Source organism: Limulus polyphemus, unplaced genomic scaffold (genome assembly GCF_000517525.1).
Source record: "Limulus polyphemus unplaced genomic scaffold, Limulus_polyphemus-2.1.2 Scaffold959, whole genome shotgun sequence".
NCBI lineage: Eukaryota > Metazoa > Arthropoda > Merostomata > Xiphosura > Limulidae > Limulus > Limulus polyphemus.
In genome coordinates, this window is record NW_013666569.1 from 309,080 (window position 1) to 327,989 (window position 18,910).

The 18,910-nt window shown below is 33.8% G+C and overlaps 1 protein-coding gene across 3 annotated transcripts in view; it reads right to left on the reverse strand.

Annotated features, from left to right (window-relative positions):
* Window positions 1–12,425: 12,425 nt before the first annotated feature.
* Window positions 12,426–18,910, reverse strand: part of LOC106461437 (otopetrin-1-like) — a 42,629-nt gene continuing 36,144 nt past the window's right edge. For 2 of the 3 annotated variants that reach the window (XM_022388414.1, XM_022388411.1), the window contains one exon: window positions 13,807–14,720. In XM_022388414.1, coding sequence (XP_022244122.1) covers window positions 13,807–14,720 — 914 coding nt within the window. Of the gene's footprint in view, window positions 14,721–18,910 lie in introns of all 3 variants that reach the window. The other variant, XM_022388412.1, reaches the window with a different exon arrangement.

An 18,910-nucleotide genomic window follows, 5' to 3' on the forward strand; every position in this document is an offset into this window, starting at 1 on the left:
ACTTATTCGTTAAGTTACGTTCTTTTCCCTAGAAAGACTCTCGTGAAGACATGGAAGTGCATTCCCACCCTATCATTGTCAGTGAAAAATATGTCAAAATTTAGTAGAAATTTATGCTTGGGAATTATCATGGAAAAGCTTTTGTTAAAACAGACTGAAGATACCAATTTTCTGTAGGGAAGAGGACAACTTTTTCTCAGAAGAACAACAGGAGTGTATGAAATCACATTGTCATCAGCTGTTTTAATCTTTTATTCAAAGGCACCAATATGTAGCATATTTGCTCAGTTATATGTAGTGGATTCAGAAGCAATATGTAGCATGTTCCTGGCAAAGAAATTTATATTTTTCTTTTGTGTAGTGCCAGTGGAAAAGTTTCGATTTTCAGTGGTTTCCTGTCATTTTTGACAAGTTTTTACACTACTTATTTTATAATATCTCAATTCTGGGTCCACAAAGAACAATGGTAGTAACATACAAAAACTGTTCCCTAGCATAATTTTAATACCAGGCTAAGTATCAGCACACAGATACATAAATATATTACAGACAAACTGTGCATATAAAACGTAAAAAAAAAGAGATTTATGGAAGTATGTTCAATGCATCTGGAACTTCTTTCAAACTGTAAATATAATAAGTGGCCTATAAAATTCGTACATGAGTAAGAGTCCTTATAGAAATGTGGTATACAGATGTAGCCATTTACTGAGAGCATAATGTGGAGTTCTAACAAATATTATTAATTTTCGTAAAATACTACAATATCAGAAGTCAAACAAATAACAAAAGAAAAGAGAAAAACAGTTTCATGATATTGTTACGTCTCCATTCGTTAGTTAATTTTCCGTAAATTTCGTTCCGACGAAACTTTAGCGACACAAGTCCTTTTTTAAATAAAACTGGATTGTTCTTTCTGAATACAACTTTGCAATACACTTAATTTCCACAGTCGCGCTATAACAAACGCTATAATTCAAAACGAACCTCTCACCTGCTCAACTAAACAATACTCTGTCCGCAGTTCAATTACACATTGTTACATTGTTCCCGTCGCTTCTTGGCCGGTCTTATATATACAAGACTACCCCATATCTAGTAGTCTCCTGACGCTTCATGAACGTTCTAGAAGCGCGTGGCGTGTTACTAGGGTCACGTGACCTCCGCTGTCGTAACAGTACTACTAGTCCAAGGCAGACGATCGCTAGTTGTATTAATTTATCGTATTAGTGGAAGTTCTCAAGACACAATTCAATCTTTATAAAACCTCTTACAGTTTTGAAAGTATTTTAAATGAGTGTATTAGTAGGAAACTGGCCGAATTGTGTAGCCAACGTCGAAATTTCATCTCGTATGTAGACTATTACTAATACTAACAGTGAGTGATACTCTGACGATTGAAACTGAAAGTCAAGATTAGTTTAAATTATATGTCATGTTAGATGAAGCTCTTAAGACAAAATTCAATATTTATAAAGACTCTTACAATTTATTCACTTAAATTAAAATATACATTTTTTATAGTAAGGCTTACAATCGCAATAATCGTTGGCAGTTCTTCGCAAGCGAAGACAACGTCTCCTAGGGTGAAAGTGTTCTTTTGTGACTGAACAGCCAAATTCGATATTTACATTGTTTGGAACACCTCTGGAAGATAGTGCTCAGAGAAAGACGTTGTCGCAAAGAAGTGTTGGCTTATTTCTCTTTCCTCTTCTGTCGCTCCTGCTTCTCGTTTTCCCGTCGATCTGTTTCGAATGTTTCTGTCGCATGATGGATGAAACGGAACTGTCAGACGCATCCTCCTCCCATGTGATGAGGTTGATGGACACTTTTTTTGAGGTTGGATTTCAGGTTATCCTTTGACTTATGCCGTGACGAAGTTCCGAGAAGAGGACTTGACTAGAAGGCGATGTTCCTGCATACGGAGACAGTAACCGGCCCAAAGAAGTAGTTGTCCCTCTACAGTTCTACGCCTTACAATAAAAACTTTCAACATGTTTATTCCTTATATTACGTTTACTGAAAATCAAACTTCCACACTCAAACAGACCATTCCAGAAAAAAAAAAAGACTACCCAAATCCTAGTAATTTTAATCTGAATTAAATCACTTTTTATTCTTTTACATTAAAGAGAAAACTAGATCAAACAATTAGGCTCATTTGTTTTTCATTTAAAAACTTACAAAGTAATGTAATAGCACACTGCTTGTGCCATTTTCTATTTGATGTTGGAATAAGATATAGAACTTAGTTGGTAAATCCATGATATATTCTTGTATCTTTCATTTCTTTCTACACTCCATTTGGGACTATTTTAGTTGAAATGTAGGATTTCATATAAAATAATATCACACAAACGAAAATAAATCAGGTCGCTTGGTAAAACAGTCGTAACTTTATGGAGTTACAATGCTAAAATTTGGGATTCGATTCCCTGTGGCGGACACAGTAGCTAGCTCAATGTAGATTTGCTCTAAAATAAAAATAAAACAAATTCACCCCTCCGCCACGCCCCATACAGTGGCTCAATGGTAAGTCTGCAGACATAAGGTGCCAAAAATCGGTTTTCGGGTTATTGAGTTAGCTGTTAAAGATAGCCCATTGTGTAGCTTTGCACTTAACAATAGCCAAACTAATCAAACCATCAAATTCATTGAAAAATTACTTATGAAAAGTAAATTTTTGCGATGTAAAAAATACTGCCACTAAATTCATGTTCAAGTGAACGTTTGGCATCTGCTCCCCGCTGATTCAATATTTACCTGAGGTATACACAAACCGAAGAAAGACATTGCTCTAGCTGTAATACACAGTTATTATGACAATGGTATCAACAATGAAACTATGTGTAAGATATTTATGGAAAAGCAGTCCAGAAGACTGGAGCATGCTAACTTGTTATTTTAGTAATGCATACATGTACGTATATGATAGCCAATGACTGAAATAGCTAATATACTAGTGTTGTACAGAGTTGTTTAAATTAGTAATATAATTTAACAATTAATAAATACTCTGCATGTAGATAGTACAGTAATTTACTATAATAAAACATACATATTTATGCTAATCTAAGTCTATCTTATCATGCAGTCTTACAACAGAATGATGATTTGTTGACTTTTCATTGAATGTTTAATCCATAAAACCAAATTAGTGAAACAGTAAGATTGTTATTAAAATATTGGTTTTACGTGTAACTTTTTAGGACACATAATTTAGGCTAGACATTGATGATGTAATCTCATGTTGAGACACGTTGATATACTCTACAATGAGCTAATCATCTTATTTAACTCTCCATTTATAGAAACACCATCTGCCATAGCAGCACTAACTTTAGTAACACAATTTTCCAAGTAATACCATCCATCTATATAACCTTAGTATCACAATTTGTCAAATAATACTATCCATCTATAAACCCTAGTATCACAATCAACCTTATAACACCATCCGCCTTTGTAATATAAATAATTTTATAAATTAAATATTTTATCAAAAACCCTTTTATTATTATACTTAACAAATAAAAAATACAAATAATAGATTTACATCTTTAGGATATATAACTGAATTTAGACAATGATGACACTTTAGACATTCTACAATGAGCTCATCATCCCTCCACCTATAATAACATCGTCCGCCTTTAGAAACACCCTCTGCCTTTGTAAAAACGTACCTTAACGAAAACTATAAAGATGATAAGATTAAAATAGCAGGGTTTTACTTATAAAGTGAAATTGTAAATAAAACATTATGAAATTATATAAAATCGTTAATTTTAAACCTTTGATTGTTATATAAAGTTAATGTCATGTTGATCTATCTGCACTCTCATCATACTAAGGCGCCCTCTGGTGCTACTTTGCGCACCCTAACAACATGCCCTCTGGCGGTAAAACAACTTCCACCTATCATGGCGGCCTAATAACAAGCCTTTAGCAACGCGTCATCTGGTGAGTAGTACTCAAGCTACGGGTCTTTTGCATATTACATAATAGTTAGTCCCCCAGTGGCACAGCGGTATGTCTGCGGACTTACAACGCTAGAAACGGGGTTTCGATACCCACGGTGGGCAGAGTACATATAGTCAATTGTGTAGCTTTGTGCTTAATTACAAACAAACCATAATAGTTAATTTACCTCAGATGTATATATTACGTAATAGTTCTGTAACATTCCGGGGGCATCCTTTGAACTCCTCTCACATGGCGAGCCCCCTCTGAGGCTGCATTCTTTAGGCGATGAACAAGCGCCTAATTACTCAGGATAGTGATCATTAAGAGAGCAGACAAGCTGATAGTTATTATATTCCTCAGGACACTGATCAACAAGAGATCAGACAAATTGATGTTTAGTTTATTCTTTTGGACACTGATCATTAAGAGAGCAGACAAGTTGATGTTTAATTTATTCTTTGGGACACTGATCAACCAGATACAAGACACAGACAAGCCAGTGTTTATATTATTTCTCAGGACACTGATCAACAGGACAACAGACAAGTGGATGTTTACTTTATTTCCCGGGACACTGATCAACGAAACAACAGTCAAGCGTATGTTCGCTTTATTTACTGGGACATTGATCAACAAGACAAGAGACAAGCGGATGTTTACTTTATTCCTCAGAAGAATGATCAAAAAGAGGATACATAAGTCGATGTTAACTTTATTTCTCAGGACGCTGATCAACAAGACAATAGACAAGCGGATGTTTACTTTATTTCCTGGGACACTGATCAACAAGACAATAGACAAGCGGATGTTTACTTTATTTCCTGGGACACTGATCAACAAGACAATAGACAAGCGGATGTTTACTTTATTTCTCAGGACGCTGATCAACAAGACAATAGACAAGCGGATGTTTACTTTATTTCCTGGGACACTGATCAACAAGACAATAGACAAGCGGATGTTTACTTTATTTCCTGGGACACTGATCAACAAGACAATAGACAAGCGGATGTTTACTTTATTTCTCAGGACGCTGATCAACAAGACAATAGACAAGCGGATGCTTTATTTCCTGGGACACTGATTAACAAGAAAGCAGACAAGCTGATATTTATTTTATACTTCGAGAAACTGATCAACAAGACAACAGAGAAGTGGATATTTACTTTATTCCTCTGGACAGTGTTTAACAAGTGATGTTATTATTTATTTTTTTATTTTACAAGGGATTATTTATCCCACTCGTTTCAGAACTGATCAAGGAGCTTCAAGGAATGAATAACTTGTTCGTCAGCTGTTTGCCTTATTTCTCTGAATACTGATCAATTGTATACAAGACAGAAGACATACTGATGTTTACCTCATGGATACAAACGTTTTGTTTTTAAAGAAGCGATGACACATGTTATTGAAACATGTGTAATTTATTTATCCATTTAAGTAGAAAACAGAAGAAAAGATTAACAGCTGAGCACCTTTGATTCTTAGCCTAAACAGTATAATTCTAACTTTGATTCGTGTAAATCTATTACCAGTATTTGTTCTAGACTCTGACTCTAAGGTTATCCATCTAAATCTGTTACTAAACGTTCATGTTTAAGAAATGTGTCAACAGTTTGCCAGCCCATTTTATCTTATAATAAACGTGTCAGTTACTAATCATAGTGAAGTTGTAACTAACATTTCAACAGATGCTGGTCAGTCTGAAGGTTGTTACCTTAGTTACTTCAAGGTTATCGAATGATATTACTCCAGTCATAGCCCCAAGAAATGCAGTAGTATGAAAACAAGAAATTCAAACAGAAATAAAGGATCTAAACTCAGACAACAAAACTAGGAAATAAAAGTGTAGATAAGATGCCGAGGATTGACCATATCCTTTTTGCTTGTTTGTTTGTAGCGTAAAGCTACGCAATAAGGTATTTGCGCTGTGTCCATCACGGGGAATCGAACTACGGATTTTGGCGCTATAGGTCCGTAAACTTACTGCTGACCCACTGTAAGACATTTCTTTTAGCCCAAATAGGTTGTTGATAATGAAGTTAATTCAACAAAAGTGACTGTGAAGGTGAAAAAAAAACAATTAGTTAAAAATACACGAATACAAATGTGGCAATGCTACAGATCGTTTTTACTAATTCATGTTGTATATCTAATGTTAAAATATAGAGTGATTTTACAGTCCAACAGTAACACTAATTTATATGCATTGCATTTGTTAAAATACATTCCTTTGACAATAAGAAGATATTATCTTAGTACAAAAATCGGATATAATTTCTCAAAATTTTAAAAAATCAACTTAATGTTATACAAAGCCATTGATAAAAAAAACATGAAAAATAATTTTAAAGCCGCCTGTAAATTCACTAGTCAGAACAGTTTTTTTTTCATGAGGTGTTACTCTTATTTGTTGTTAAGCACAAAGATACAAAATGGGTTATCTGTGCCGTGCCCATCATAGGTATCGAAACCTGACCTTTAGTGTTATAAGCCCTAATACTTACAGTGACTGGGGGACTAAGGAATTTTGAAAAAAAACGGGTTATTTTGTACACCTAAAGTACACATTATAAAGTTTAGTGTTTTGATAAGCTTATCACAAGTCTTGATATATATGTGAAGTTCACTGCTCCAACTCAAATGTGTAAGATAATTTTTTTACCCTAAAACTGATTAGCTATCCCACTTTTTTTCAGATCGGATCAACGTACCTTAGGGAATGGGTAACTGTTAATGGCAACATGAGTTTCCAACGTCTTACAAATGAATTAGAAATTCGTTTTGTATGAATAGAATTATTTATGTTGTACAAGAAGAGGCATTCAAGTAACTCCTTTTATGATAAGCTGAAAAAATTTTATGGAATTTAAAGGAACAATTTGTAACAGTATATTTTTAAGTTACCGTAGGCCAACAACACGAACCAGAAAACTGTTTTGTTTTTTAGTAAATGAAAAAGTTCTTAGTACCCATACTTAATATTTTATGAGAAATATATATAGATGTTTATGAAAACATTTCTGTTATCAAAACAGCTCAATATGCTTTGTTTGTTTGGGATTCATCCATATTCGTTATCACTTTGATGAATTGAATATGAAAAGGTTGTCGACTAATCAATACGATTTCAAACCTTTCGACATCGTAGCCACAATTTAGTAATAATTAAGACTGTTTTTGATGGGCGATAGCAATTTCGTGAGTCCGGTTAGTTTCTGGTACTTTTCGACCCACATCATAATTACTCCCAGTTTGGAATAAAAGAAAGGCACTGCAAACACATTATAATGAAAAATTCCCCAGTGTGCCAGCGGTAAGTTACAATGCTAAAATTCCATTCCCCACTGTGGATAGAGAGTAGATAATCAGTTGTGAAGCTTTATGCTAAAAAAATATCAAATATCTTGATGTTATTATAGTTCTGCACAGCACAAAAATCTTGCATGTTTATATATGTAAATATGGTTAATGTGACCAAACAAACCTACAGTTGTTATTACAAGCTCTCAAAAAGTTAAGGTATTTAGCTTCCCTGTCAACAGGTTTCTTTGGAACTTGGAATATGTCAGATTATTTATCTTCCTTTTATTTGATTTGTTTTGAATTTCGCGCAGGGCTATCTACGCTATCTGCCCCTAATTTAGCAACGATAGGCTAGAGGGAAGGAAGCTAGTCAATACCAAACACCGCCAACTCTTGGACTACTCTTTTTACCAACAAATAGTGGGACTGACCATCAAATTATAATGCTCCCACGGCTGAAAGGGCGAGCATGTTCGGTGTGACGGGGATTCGAAGGAGCCAAACGCCTTAACCACCAGGCCATGCCAGGCCTTATCATTGTTCAAAGTTTGGTCCACATGTGGAACCTTGAACTGAAAAAGCCTTGAACTGGTTATATAAAGGATGATACAATAATTAAAACTTATTGTTTAAAATATTCAGTATTAAATTATTAGTTAATCGATTGGCTGCGTCAGGGAGGAGGGGGAAATGGGGAGGGCAGAACCGTCAATGATGACGAAGTCATAGTTCCATAATTTTCCGCCACATGTGCCACCTCTTATCTTAACAACTGTCTGTAGGATTTTAACAAATATATTGTGACAGTACTTCAACAAATCATCAACGTCTAGATTTAATTATGTTAAAATCATTATTTTACATATTTTAACATCTGAACTAAAAATAATAAGTTAATGACTTACTACTTATCCATCCATTTTCTATACAACCATTGATCACTGGTAAACACATCTCCAAACGTACACAAATCTTGTGAAAGTATGGAAAGATTTCTAAACTGTTCATAGCTTCTTTTATACAATGTTCTGTTGGATATTTAATGTTTCGCTTTCACAAATCATACGTATTATAACCATTAATTAATGAACGACTTACTATTTAGCTTTTCTAGTATTTAAAATATTAGGAAATTACACGCATACAATCTGGACACAGACTTTTAAAAAATACAAAGGTCACACACATATAAAGTGTGGAAACTGACGTCAAAACAAGTGTTTGTTAGATGGCTGTCACGTGGTCACACATACAGTGTTTTTGCAATGTAGAGATAGAGCAGAGTTTGACAAAAAACACACCAGTTCGAAGAAATAAAAGTAAACAGTGACAGTGTGTTATAATTAAACGACAAATATGTGATTTCTAGATCAAAAACAGAAAGTAATAACCTAGAAGTAGAAAACCATCAACCATCAAATGCTATTAAACCATCAAGTAGGTTATAATTAAACGACAAATATGTGATTTCTAGATCAAAAACAGAAAGTAATAACCTAGAAGTAGAAAACCATCAACCATCAAATGCTATTAAACCATCAAATATTGTGAATGTACACTTAGCTTTCTGTAATATTATATAAAGTGTAAGAATACATATATATTTATTTTGGTACAAAATCATTATCAGAGTTAACGTATAGTGGACATACAGTTTGTTTTAGTTGCAAAGATGATTCTGTAATGATAGACAGTAGACCTATGTATATGTGATACTTTACAAATCTTTACTCATATATACCGAAGATAACACATCAGTTTTAAGCTGTAGGGTAGTGGTATGTGAAGTTCAACACAACGAGGGACAGACAGTTTAGTTTTCAAATGTATGAAACGTTTTGTATAGTTTCTAAAAGATAGAAACTTTGATTAGTTACCCATATGTTTCATTTATGGTAACTAATAGCCTACTTGAACAAGTATATAGGGCAGGTGTATGTCAGTATCTTATAAACTAAGAAGTTTTCTTAAATAGCATATTAGTATGTCTTGAAGTCTTTTTCACAAATGTTTCAGTAAGCTTGTTAAATATGTGATTTTACATACAGCAACATCTAATGAAAACCTTAGATCTGCGGATTGGCAACCCAGCAAGATAACTTCTAGACCACGTTCAGCTCCCTATTTTCTACAGATAACACAACAAAGTATTTTTCTTCTACCTGGAATCTTTCCTTCGTAAATCGAATGAAAAACAATCGTTGTCATGGTTAGTAGCCTATAATAGCGTTTCTCAACCCATGGGTCGTGGCCCAAAATTTGGAGAAATGGTCATGAACAGACTTTGAAAATAGACTGTACATTACTTATTTAGTAAATCAAATGTTTGTCTGCACTAAAACTATACACTGTTTCGCGAATGACCATCAATGTTTACAAATATTTCTTATACTAAAAAACGTTGAGAACCATTAGCCTGTATAATAGACTGACTTAAAGTAATTACTATTTTAGTTTTACAGCTACACACTAATTATTAGTTTTTCTACTTTTCGGGCGCCATCTTCAGGAAAGTCCTGAGAAGGAGTGTTTATGTGTCAGTAGTGGACGGGATTCGATTGTGGATCTTCTAAATGGAAGTCTTGTGTGTTATATACTCGACCTGGGTCTCATCGTTAGAAATGAGACCAATTATGTGAAAGTATTTAATTAAGAATGGTATTGAGGTTTTTCGGACTTTTGTGCTAGGGTGATTATGCTAATGGTTAAGTGGATGTACAATATTATTTTTTTCTTTTTTCGAGTGGTCGACATCATATTATTTTAGTATTATTACAATTAATCTTATGGTCTTCACTGGCATGATGGGTAATATGATCTAGATCAGTAGTACCGAGTCTTGTATGTCTATTATGCTCCTAAGTTTTAAATTTGGTTGATCGACTTGCTTTTCCAAAGTAGTGGAATTCACATTCACAGGGGATGCTGTAAATGGTGTTGTTACTCTCCGTTGGGTCTTTATTTGGTTTAATATTTAGTAATTGCGATAATATGGCATTGTTGCTTCTGAATAAGAATACAGTCGCAGTTAGTATACACCAAACCATTTAATCTGGACTCGTCGTAAAAAACAACGTGTATCAAAAAGAAGGAAGGTCTTATAGCATCTGTTGTGCCCACTTCTATCGACATATGAAAAGAAAGGAGTGTCTTCCGTCTAGCTGTTCTCGTCATTGTAACACAAGCTAACTTCTGTTGGTTCTGGAGCACACTTACACTACTGCTTGAAGAGAGGAGTGTCTTCCGTTTAGCTATTCTTGTCATTGTAACCCAAGCTAACTTCTGTTGGTTCTGGAGCACACTTACACTACTGCTTGAAGAGAGGAGTGTCTTCCGTTTAGCTATTCTTGTCATTGTAACCCAAGCTAACTTTTGATGGTTCTGGAGCACACTTACATAGGTACTGCAAAAGAAGTGGTCGTTTGACGTGGGTGATTTTTCAACACTTTTCCTCACGTGCTCGCCCTTTCAGCCTTGGGGGAGTTATAATGTACGGTCAATCCCACTATTCGTTGATAAAAAAGTAGCGGTAGGTGGTGCTGACTAGCTGCCTTCCCTCTAGTCTTACACTGCTAAATTAGGGACGGCTAGCGCAGATAGCCCTCGTGTAGCTTTGCGCAAAATGCAAACCAAACAAACAATCTACATATTAGAACCGCGAAATGGTTTTTGTGAAGATCAGACAACCGTGTGTGTGTTTGATTTATCCTTGGAATACCATAGCTGTAACAACGCCTTGATAGATGTTTAAATCCACTGTATATTCGTTTTCTATGAATGGTTAAAGAAGCTGTGATAATTAACCAAATAACTAAAATTTATCTTGCCTTAGTTAAAGTAAATATCTTTAGAAACTTTTTTATTGTAATCTTTTTTATTTGACTTAATAATGACTAGATCTTAGCACTAGTTTAACAATGACTAATATGTTTACTACTTATTTTACAAGCGCATCCAAGTCACATACATTCTTTATAGCACCATTTTTCAAGAGTAGTAACGGTACGTTCAGAAACGATATATGTGAATGAAACCAAGAGCAACTATTCGTGACAAACAAAGAAACCGGTTTCAAGACAACAGATAATGGTTCAGAGGTTGTACAATACAATAAGCGATTTTCACAGCTGGCATGAGCTACAGTTACAGTCTCAAACCTTGATACTGTGCGAGCATACTCAAAGGAGAAAAAACAACAAAGGAAGGAAATGCGGAAAATGTTGGTGCACCTGCACAACAATTTCACATGTACATATCTTTGTACAAAGCTTATCATTGACACAGTAAGTACCCTTCTTATAAAAGTCGACAAAATACGATAAGGATATTCTGACTACATATTGATCTTCATCTTCAAAAGGAGCTACACAATATTAAATTAATTCCAGTAGGTTTTTAAAAATAAATTATTGGTTGAGAAGAAATAACCCTTGTTATTTAACACATTTACAAAAAATATTAATAATTAGATGAAAGTTTGGTATTTTAAACTATGGAATAAAACTGAAGGAATTAAAAGTTTCTTGAAAGAAGTCAAACTCCTAGAGATCTTGAGAAGTTAACTAATTGATTGTGATAATATTTCTATAGTTGCTGACAAAATGATAGAAAATGAAAGCGAAAAAACTTTGAATGATGAATATATTTCATGAGATTCACTTCAATAACACTTTGTATGTCAAATTCATATCAATTAGCTATAGACTTCTTCAATTAAAGTTCTTTGGGATAAGCTTAATTATTATTGATGAAATATCATATCGCTTTGTGTTCTTACTTATGAGCTCTTGGTAATAGTGCTGATGAAATTATCGTGAAATTTACAAGGTTACCAGAATTAACATTCTTCAAGTCATAAGAAATAAAAATTTTACAGACGTAACAAATAATGAAGTTTTCAACATCATTATCAATTATTCTTTCTTGCTAATTAAAGATGTTAATCAAAATGGAAGTCTAATTGATATCCTCTAAAGTAGCCGAAAATTTACACAGAATAATTTTATATGAATACTTCTAGAAATAGGTTTTTGCAACACAATCGAATATTTGTTGACAATCAACAATACACGATTTCAGTCTGCTTTTTTTTTTAGTTACAAATAATTAATTCAGTTAATTATATTCAAGAGATTAAACAGACGATAGGGTAAAAGTAAATTTACTTATAAGTGTAGAAAAAAGTAATGAATAATACTGAAATTTTATCACCTTATTTTGAATCATTAAAACATTTTAATATTTTGATCTATGATTTCGTTAAATAATTTATAGCTGCAATAGCCAATAGGTAACAACTTGAACAATATGAGTTTATACATTGAATCTTTAAAATTTGCTTTATCTACTTGTGTTCTAGAAAGGTATTTAATGTTTTTCATTCTACATTAAGACAAATCTTAGATGTTGTTTTTACTTTATTTTCATCTGATCACATTGTACTTGATATATAGATGAAAATTGTCGGTTCACTTGTTATAAAACATCATTGGAGTCTTTGGTTTTTGACTAATTCTAGTAAAACTGTGTTCTATATATATATGTGTGTAGGTAAATTGTAAAATAATTAAAAACATTTACTAGCAGTATGGGTGCAAAAGTTATCTGCAATTAACTGGTTTCTTTATTCAAACAGAAACTGTTTAATGGATTTCGATTCGAAGTTAAGATCAATGTAGTAAATTTAAAACTAGCGACACTTTATTGTATTTAAATAATAAAAAACAACTTTAGTCCAGTTCCATTTTTACTGTTTTAAACATATCGGAGAATAAGTTCGATTTTAACTTACAATTTGAATTAAAAGTCTTTCATTTTCATAGATGTTAGCCTACTTTATTTTCTTGCACATCTGTTGAACTAATCCGCAATGTTAAGTGTACAGATAAGCATGTTTGTCAACTGGCAGCCGACATAAAATATAAAAACAATTCCAATTATAACACATAAAAACTAGATGTTTCATACAATATAATTCTTTGACAACTTTGATACATTTATCTGTTAGTGATATTAAAAGAATTGAAATATATATATATTTAAAATATTAGACACATAAAAATGCATAATTTTGTGTATAATTTCAACGAAACGTTGGTTAGAAATGTATTTCTTCATTCATATAACTGTTCTTTGTTAATAAATACATTGAAAACACACCAATAATACTCTGCATCTTCCACCTCAGATTTGCCGCCATTTGATAAAATATGTTGCTTCTATACCTTCAGTCACATTACGGTATAACAAAATAAGAAACACATGAAATTAGCATAATTTGAAACTGATTTTCGCATGCTTGTGGGGTTTATAAGTCAATGCAGGCTGTATCTTAGGTTGAGAGTGCTATATTGTACATCGTATTTTTATCTAACTATGCCTTTCAAACTTTTATCTATTGAAAATAGTCTCTATTAATAGTTCGAAATATAGTCACTATACAACGTAAATATGTTCCATAATCTCTAAAAACATGGATAATAGAGATTATAACTTATAACTGTGATCGATTTTATTTCGAATCACTCGATCAACTCAAGAAGAAACGTTTTTGTAGCTGTTCTTCCAAATTTCTGCAAAAGTAACCGCAGAATGGAATCTGTAAAAGATGCTAAGAGGCAGCGTAACCCTGGTGATGACCGCCCAGCCCATAACTCCATAGAACTCTCGCTCCACTGGACTCGCCTCGACTTTTTGCATTTGGAAAGTGTATATAATCCACAAAGTCAGATTAGAAATCATGAGAAAGGTGACAACTTGTCTGCCGGGCTTCTGTTGGTCCTGCTCTGGAAGATATGCTGCTCGACACGACATGTCTGCGATAAACAAAGACTGCAAGGTAACTTGGAGCAGGGTAAGGCAGCTAGTTATTAGGAGTAGGATATTGGGAATGTATGACATTGTAGACAAGGAGCCCGCTATGATGCCGAACATGGAGTGGATGTATAAGCCAAATGCTGCCACACGCAGTAGGATGTCTCTTAACTGATCTTTACGACAAGGCGAGAAGCGAAGCGGTTTCACTCGAAAAAAACCGATAATGTTGCCGATGATGGCAAAAAGAAGGATGCTACAGTGAGACAAGTCACTAAGGTAGATAGCCAGAAGGCGATATTGATCGTGGTAGATAAGAACAAAGAAAACAATGAGACAGATGACACAGATGACCAGTACCAGTAAACCACAGAAAAGGCCTTTGCTGGACCCCGAACAATTTACCGGATTAGTTGACTGGACGCTAGAAGTCCTCGAGAGTCGGTCTTCTTCTTGAATCTCTCCCTGGAAGACAGGGTCCTTGCCGACGTTATTCCACATGACGTACAATACTGCTGCTCCAATTAGGCTGTACTCCACAATAAATGGGTACAAAAATGGAGAAGAGCTCGCCACAATATTGCCTAATATGTCCTCTTTCTGACACGGGTTGCTGATATTACTGTTGTTTAGTTCTGTACAAGAAAAATTGTAAAGTATGAATAACAGTGATCAAGAACAGATTTTGTGTTTGTGCAATTCAGTTACGTGTTTATAGAAGACTATAATGGTGACATCTTATAATTTGTTATTAATATATCTTTTAGATTTAATCAACTTAGGTAATTATGTACTTAACCATCAACAAATATTCCAATTTCTAAAATATTATATATTATTATATAAAACAAATATAGTTTTGTTTTATTATTTACCAAGGCACGATATCGTTTTAACAATATAACTAATGTCTGATCACAGATGTACAGTAGCTTGCACGATATCGTTTTAACAATATAACTAATGTCTGATCATAGATGTACAGTAACAGATGTACAATGCTGGGTAAACTTCTGTAGTATTCGATATGTATAAACACACACAGAATACACAAGAAAAGAAAATCATACTAAATGAGTGTTATTCAAAATAATTTCTTTCTAGTTTATGACTCCAAGGTTTATACTTGTACTCGTCAAGTGTTTGATGAACTGAATGTAAATTTTAACAACATGAATTTATGTTTGATAAATTTAACATAAGTTTGTTGAATAGAAATCTAAGTTCTTTGTATTCAATCTCTAACACCGATTAATACACTAATATGTGTGTGTTTTTGTTTTAGCGCAAAGCTACACAATGGGCTATCTTTGCTCTGTCCACCACGAGGAATCGAACCCGGATATACTACTTTTACGCATCATCATTGCTTTTTGACATCATTATTCTGTTTCTTTTTTATGCTAAGTGATCAAGACCTGCTTTTGCTAAGCTCTTTACAGGCTTCGAAGTGAAAAATTGTGTCGAAAACAAATCGCTCTGATTATTTCATCGTTTTAGTTTGTACATTGATTAAAACATTCAGATCAGTTAAGTTATCTACAAGAAATTCTATTGTTAACCCTTTGCATGTTTTAGGTAATTTAATGGTGTTAATAAATATTTTTTTTTTAGTTGTCCTAGGTTTAATTTTGTCTTGAGTGAAAGTAATTTAATCTATCATCACTGACAAGCACTATGAGCTTCACATGTAATGTTCGTATGAAGCTCTCTTTTAAGATCATACGTTGAGCCAAGGCAACCAGTTCCTATTGCCTCGTTCTATAATGAGAGCTGGATATTAAATACTCAGGCGCTGTTACATTATGTCCTGAGAATCACATGTGGTGCACAGGATAGTGATAAGGTTAAACTCTATGCGAATGTTAAAGGAACTACTATATTCAGTGAAAAGGCTATTCAATTCTTACTGCATAAATAAAGTAAGTATCTAACAATAACCTTTCATCAAGGTAAACTACCTACATCTTATTTATAGGGACGAGTATGGTGCAATTAAACGATACCTTCACATGTCCACATGAGTTATTAAAAATGAACAAGGCCCGTTTTAGTTATGCTGTAGAGAGGTTATGTACTGATTGGAAGTATCATCATATCTTTAGTTAGCTATGTTCAGATAAGTTTTCGTTAAGGAGTTATGTATGTAGTTTATGATATAATTGTAAGTTTAACCTAAGAAGGCCGTAAACTTGTAGTACAATGTCACACGCAAAGGTTACAATCTGCAACCCTTGTTCAATAGGCTTGATCCTGTTTCTGGAGTGGGGTCATACTTATTTCAAGGGGTGATACAAATAATTGTAGAAGTTATTATTGGGGGGGGGGGACTTATCTTGAACGTATATAATGGAAATTATCCCTGCTGTAGTTAATCTAAGGTCTGTGGGATACTGCACTAAGACTTGGCCTGGCTTAACAATGTGGTATTTCAAAAGATATGGTTTAAACGCTAAAAGCCGACTTTAAGCTGTAAATTTTAAAGTATTATTCTGCATATATATATACATAAATAACATTTCATAAAATCTTTTGTCTCTCATCGTCCAGCCCAACTGATGAGTTCTGGTAGTGAACGAAAAGCTTATTGGGCACTAACTTGTGGGAGAATAAAGGTAGATATGAAATTCTAGTTTTATACACCTCTAATTTCGAGCCGCAATGGACAAATTAAGAGGAATGTGAAAAAACAACATCTGCAGTTAACTTGTTTTTATAACAACGTAGTATTTCGTTTTTTCTTGATCTCGTTTATCGTCATTTGCATGCGTGTTTTATTCTTGATATCATCCATGTCTTGTGCGAACGTATTTTATTCTTGATCTTGTCTTTATCTTGTGTAGACTGGAAAGCTTCTCTCTACTCCACTTTCATTCAGAGGCGTAATGAAAACTTATGTAAAATACAATTACATTTTACTGTGAATAAAGATACTGTTTAATTTGTTCATTTATGTTACTTGTTTTTCCTTTGCTGCCGTTTTAATATTATTATCTGCATAACAATTCCGGAACGTGCGTTTTGTGGATAATTGGCTTAGCTTCCGAAGATCAGTGTAGCACGAATATATAATAAAGAACAACATCCTGCTGTGGTTAAAGATATACGAGCTGAGAAGTTGGTTCCGTTCTGTACTAACAAGGGTACAGGATTAGAGAAGCGGCTAAAGTACTGGCGAAACTATCAAAGGCCGATATTCCTGTCGTAGCTGGACAGTAGTTGATAATAAATCTCCGTTAAAATAAACATGCATCGGTCGAAATGATTAAATGCAAGAGAGGATTTTATTTTACAATGAGCTGAGATTGAACTAAGACTCCACTTTACTGACATGAAAACTAAACTGTACTTTAACAAGAGTAAAACTGAACTGTCCACCAACAAAGACTCTAACTATACACCCAACAGAAATATTTCTACGCGTCCACCTTCAGAGCTGTACCAGTTAGCTATAGAATACACTCCCGTGTAAGATACTGGGCTAACTATCTCGAAAAAGCAGCTTTTCTTGGTCAACAAGGCCCAACAACACACATAACCTAAAGTTGGCGACAATTCGAAAGTTTTGACGTTCCTAAAATACCGGTTTAAGGCTGTGAGTGACAACTAAAGAATTTTGATAGTTTACATATCAAGTTATAGAAGGGTAAATGTTATATTAAGATTTCGATTCGTTTGTTTCGTTAGCTGATAGACTATAGGGAAGGCAACTAGTTAACATCACCCACCGCCAACTTTTGGGTTACTCTCGTCAGATCGAATAGTAATATTTGGCTGTCACTATTATAACGCAGCTACGACCCTAAAATGCAGAGCACAATTATCCAGCTCTGTAGAGCTAAGTATAACAATTGTGGTACAGGTGTTCTTCATATATGCGCTACACATATTAAGTCATACCGATGTGGTAATTATCCAATATCAAAGAAAACTTCCTGTCTGTCTGTCTGTGGACACATCTCCTCCTAAACGAGTTGACCGATCGAGACAAAACTTGGTATACTTGCTTAGTAGTCCAAAAGCAAAGCAAATTCGCATTAAACTTTTCCCATATATTGAAAAATAAAAATATTTTACAGAATAACCCGTATATCGTTACTATTGCAAATAGCTGAGTTTGAACAAAACTCACACCAGAACAAAATTGTCAAAGATTGTAAATAAAATTGTCAGCATTTTCGCTTGTTTCCCATAATAACCAAAATATAGAGTAATAAAATAACGAGCTATCTAAAGATATTGCTGCTGTTTAAAGAGCACCCCAATATTTCAAAAATCACATATTCAAATTTAGCCTAAATCGAAAGTTTAACCTTTTTTCTACGTAAATAACTCATTTTTATTTTAAAATCTTTATTAATTAACCTGTAGTAAGTGATTAAAAATAAGTCTAGTTTGTTTTCATTTCCTTTCCACTTCACCATTAAATCCAATATCAGCATGAAATTTACCACACTTGTTGATATTATACTTTCTCATAGATCGAATTTTTTTAATTCAAAGATCTTTACCAATCATATTGTTATGAGTCTAATTTCCAGTAACGAAAGCATTAATTAATTGCCCATAGCTCGTTAACGTTGCAGAAAATTTGCAAAGTGTTTAATCCAAGCTATGAGGATGTTCACAAAGAGCATGTGTACCAATTTTCACATGTTTTTACTATTCCAAAGTAAAGTTGTGGTATTAAAACAGTTTATGTTAAGTATTTCTTTCTCCCTGACACATTAATTATGCATATGACATATATAACTGAAAGTGTACTTTCAGAGATTACGACATCATACTTTTGTTTTGTGCTCAACTTGAAGGATATAAGGAGTGT